The sequence below is a fragment of the Sinocyclocheilus rhinocerous genome, unplaced genomic scaffold (genome assembly GCF_001515625.1).
Source record: "Sinocyclocheilus rhinocerous isolate Xijiao unplaced genomic scaffold, SAMN03320098_v1.1 scaffold1439, whole genome shotgun sequence".
NCBI lineage: Eukaryota > Metazoa > Chordata > Actinopteri > Cypriniformes > Cyprinidae > Sinocyclocheilus > Sinocyclocheilus rhinocerous.
Genome location: NW_015651494.1, coordinates 335,803 through 340,561, shown reverse-complemented (window position 1 = coordinate 340,561; position 4,759 = coordinate 335,803). Strand labels below are relative to the sequence as shown.

The following is a 4,759-nucleotide window of genomic DNA, read 5'->3' as shown; positions in this document are numbered from 1 at the left end:
TGTTTCAGGCTTGAGCTGCAATGATGAGTCCAGGGGCCACAACGTCTCCTCTGTGCTTTGTGTGGCGAGGGTTCACGGGAAGAGCCCTAAAATGCTCCACTGTATAAAGGTTGCGCGGCTCGAGTTACAGGTCAGCGTGGAAGAGGCGAACACACGGTTAGTGTCACCGTACCGTCTGACATCACTCCGAAAACACTCGTAAAACACACACACACGAGATGCAGCGCAATATTAGAAGAAAACATCATTTGGACAACATTTTTTAATATCTTTAAACTAGGTTTCCTTCTTTAGAGAATGTTATGCTAACCTTTCAATAGTGCTATTTATGTTTTAAGAAAACAAGGACAACAAAACGTTTTTAACCTGTGTTAAATCGTAGTTTGGCCTGAGATGTTTTCCAATATTTAAACAACCTATGGCTCATGTTATGAATGTTAATTAGACCATTAAATGGACAGTTCACCCCAAACTGATCATTCGGTCATTTATTTTGAAGAGCTTCTCAGCGTTTTTTGTCCATACAATGAATCCATTTCTTAAGAAAGAAAGTTATACATGTTTAAAAGGACATATAATGACAGAATTTTAATTTCTGAGTGAACTATACCTTTAAGGTCTCGTAATATTAGAAAAAAACATCCTTTGGCTAACATTTCTGAACATATTTTTAACTAGATGTTATGCTAACCTTTAAATAACGCCGTTTTATAACATAAAGCTGGTAAAGGGGTTCTTACCTGTGTTAAATCACACTTTGCGTGTGTTAGATGTTAGTTTGAGATGTTCTCTTCAGCTTTAACGGACAGATTAGTCGCGCCATCACTCAAAGCCCGCGCGCGGGAAACAGACTCGAGCTCCCCGACGACCCGCCGCTCATCTGTCAAACCTTCAGCCCTTTTCCTCGCATTATTTTCCACCATATATTATTCTTTCCTCGTGTCTTTTTTGAGTAGGTCAGGAGTTTGAACTGGAAGCATCTTGCCATTGTTTTCTTTACTAAAACACCTGTACAAACAGCGGCCGCGCCAAGTGACAGCTCTGCAGTGAAATCTTCATTTCCCTTTCATGGGAACTTCGAACTGCGTCCTCTAGGGGTCGCTATGGGGAAACCTAGAGGACGCAGTGTCTCGTTCCCTACTCAGGGAACCATGGTTACATAAGTAACCTGAGACATTATTCATTAGCGACCGCGATGCCTGTCAGTAATTGTCACAATAACACGTACATAAATTCAGAGAAATAACAAAAAATAAGCAAAGGGAAAAATAAAATAAACGATTACAACGTATAAAGATTGATTAAATATATATTACAGATGTTAAGTGTTGATGAATCACATTAATAGCACGTTCACCACGGTTGCCAGGTTTTCACAACAAAACCCGCCCAATCGCTAATCAAAATTAGCACAAAAAATAAGGGTTGCCAAGTCCACGGTTTTCCCGCTTATTGGGCCGTGGGTTGTTTTTCATGTCCGTGGGTTGAAGCGACTCCAATAACGTTATATTTACCATTGGAACGCGAATTTTACTAGGGGAACGAACCCAAACAAAAAACTTGTATTTTACAACCCAGAATGTGATTTTTAATGGGGGACCCCCTCGAAATGCCATTGGGCTAGTTTTGGGCAGGGTTGCCAGGTTTACACAACAAAACCCGCCCAATCGCTACTCGAAACTAGCCTAGTAAAATACACTTTTTTTGGGCGAGGTTCCCCAAGTAAAATTCGCATTCCAAGGGCTAAATATCACGGAAAATCGTGGACTTGGCAACACCGCCTTTCACAGCAAGGATGATAATTATGAAGTTAACAGTCGTTCTAATTTGAAAGATTTTTTTTCCCAGCTGACTAACAATAAAAACATTCGGTGCATCTGAAATTGCGTACTAAGTAGGTACTACATTTGAATGTGAATTTTAGAAAAGTACGTTCTATGTAGTATGACTATGGGTAGTATGAATGAAATTCAGACGTACTACATCCGCCATGTTGTTACTGTCACATGACCTACCAGCTTCAGTTGCATTGCTTCACTGCCGTTCATAAATCCTCTCCCGTGGCCTCATGGGATAGTAAAGTGTCCATCGAATGCGCACTTCAGAATCCGGGCGGAAGAAGTAGTAGGTCATCCGGGTACTTTTCGCCTACTGTTTTTCAAATACTATGAATTTGGACGTACTACTCGCCTCACATACTGTTTTCACCTACTATATAGTAGGGAAGTATGCGATTTCGGACACAGCGAGTGAAGGCCAATCAGAATCCATCCTGCTTTAAACCGCAAGAGCATTTAAAGCGACAGACAATAAAACTGCAGTGCGTTCTTACAATAAATAGAGCGTTATTCGCTGCCGGTGTGGACGCTATGGTTAACAGTTATCATTCTTGATGTGAACGGGCCTTTCTCTCACACCAAGCACTTTAACGATAACTATATAGTTTTAAAAACTTTCTAAAATAATAGTAAACCATAACTATAACCACACAGAGGAACGATATGGTTTAAACAATTTAAAATGTTTATTTTTTCCAGCTGATTAACGATAAAAACATTGACAGCCAATCAGAATCCAACAAAGTTTAGAGTTCCAGCATATAAAGCGGCAGACGATAAAACTACAGCACACTTATAGTAAACAACATTATTGTGCATTGGTGTGGACACTAATATACCGTAGTTACCATTTTAGGTGTGAACGCACCATTATCCAGTGCAAAAACTTTATAAAGATGCATCTATGATAGCTACTATAATCATTTATTTTGCAGTGCAGTTAACATGTTTCTTTCTCTCTTAGTGAAGGTCAAATGTTTCCCGTCTTAACTGACTGATCGTGTGAAACAAATGAAACGTCGACCACATGGACACTGAAGTGTGGAGCGTATATTAATTCCCCATCAGATGAAGTGATGAGCGCTGGACTCGTTCTGAACAGCTCGTGTGTAAGTGCTGTCAAGAGGAGACTATTTCAAGCGCAACTACTCACTGGCATCACGTTTCAGTAAATTACAGGCAGACATTTGAATGATATTAATATTGGACAATATTCCTGACCACATGTCTACATCCTCCTCCGCATTAATACATCTTCTGACCCTGGGATTTGGAAAAGACATATTTTACTTTTCCAGAGCAATGAAGATGATGGAGAGCGAAGAGAAAAAAAAACAGACATCCATGTCAACGTGTGTCGTGACATTTATTCCTAAACAGTACAGCGCTCTACAACACCTGGACAGGCTTGAGTTTGCAAATACATCCAGTATTTAAACAGAAATATCCAGAGGTCATATAATGAAACTTCTCTAAGTAGAGGATCCCGTGGAAATGAAAACACTCACGCTCGCACAAACCAACAAATCACTCAAATACACACACACACACACACACACACACACACACTCGCACACACTCACACACACATTCTCACACACACGCACACACACACACACTCTCACGCACGCACTCACTCACTCACTCAGTCTGCTCTAACCGGAGGAAGTCAGTTCTCCGTCGGTGCGAGTGAATTCTCCCGCAGATGTGAGATCTCGGCTCGTTCTCAGCTGAACGAACTCCAGAGGCATTTACACACACCAATCCTCTATGATGATCCGTCATCCATCTGTCTCGACTTACACAAGCAAAGGTTTACAAGGTAAAGCTCTGGTACTTGCACACATTAAAGATTTTTTAGTAACTCACAATGTCTAAATGGCAAATAAACATCAAAGAAAGAGGGAGGACAGTATAAAGCAGGATCCGTGTGTCCGTTACGCAGAGTTCAGAGTCCATCTGCATCAAACAGGACACTTTCAGACGACAGACGCGAGCGAGACAGAGACGATGATCACTGTATGTTACACATGGAGCTGCGTGGAGGGTTGACGGCTCGAGCCACCGACTCCTGACTGTAGTTCACTATGTCTGCTTTAACCACGTGCTGCAGAAACACACACAACAGAGAAAGAAACCTTCAGTCAGCCCTCACTTCACCTCATCACTATACTAATACATGTGAAAACATTCAACAGTTTCAGCACACCTCTTTTATTATACTGTGATGGAGACTCTGAAATAACACAGAAGTCTGGAAATGATGGAGTGATCATAGATACTGACAGTACGGTTTTCAGCAGTTAATCACTTAAATTACCAGAGAAGTGAATCCAAACTTTTTGGGTCGTACAATACTGTCAAACAATAATCTATGTTCACATGACACACACATGACTGATACTGCACTCACACTACAGAGTTAACACACTACAGAGCAACAAACACACTGTAAACTGTCTGTCAACTACTGGATTCAAATCTACATAAAACAGTATCATATTCAGAGTTTTTGATGAATCTACACAGCAAAAAAGATGAACACACACACACACACACACACAGACTCAAACACACAAACACACTCTCACACACACACACACAGACTCAAACACACTCTCACACACAGACTCAAACACACACACACTCACAAACACACACACACAGACTCAAACACACTCTCACACACAGACTCAAACACACACACACTCACAAACCTCTCTCATAACCCTCCTTATCCTCTAACACACACACACACACACTCACACACAGACACACACACTCACGCACAGACACACACTCACTCACACAGTCAGTCACACACACACACACTGTTATTGGACAGAGCAGATCTTGCTCTGGTTGGTCTCTTGTCTGATTGGTCCCTCGTCCTGAGGATAGTCCACCAACTCTGCTTTGAC

At 41.3% G+C, this 4,759-nt stretch overlaps 1 protein-coding gene across 4 annotated transcripts in view; it reads right to left on the bottom strand.

The window, feature by feature from the left end:
• Window positions 1–3,416: 3,416 nt before the first annotated feature.
• Window positions 3,417–4,759, bottom strand: part of LOC107712918 (ras-related protein Rab-28-like) — a 42,643-nt gene continuing 41,300 nt past the window's right edge. For 2 of the 4 annotated variants that reach the window (XM_016518318.1, XM_016518315.1), the window contains one exon: window positions 3,417–3,945. In XM_016518318.1, coding sequence (XP_016373804.1) covers window positions 3,853–3,945 — 93 coding nt within the window. In that variant the 3' untranslated portion in view covers window positions 3,417–3,852. Of the gene's footprint in view, window positions 3,946–4,670 lie in introns of all 4 variants that reach the window. The other 2 variants (XM_016518317.1, XM_016518316.1) reach the window with 2 other exon arrangements.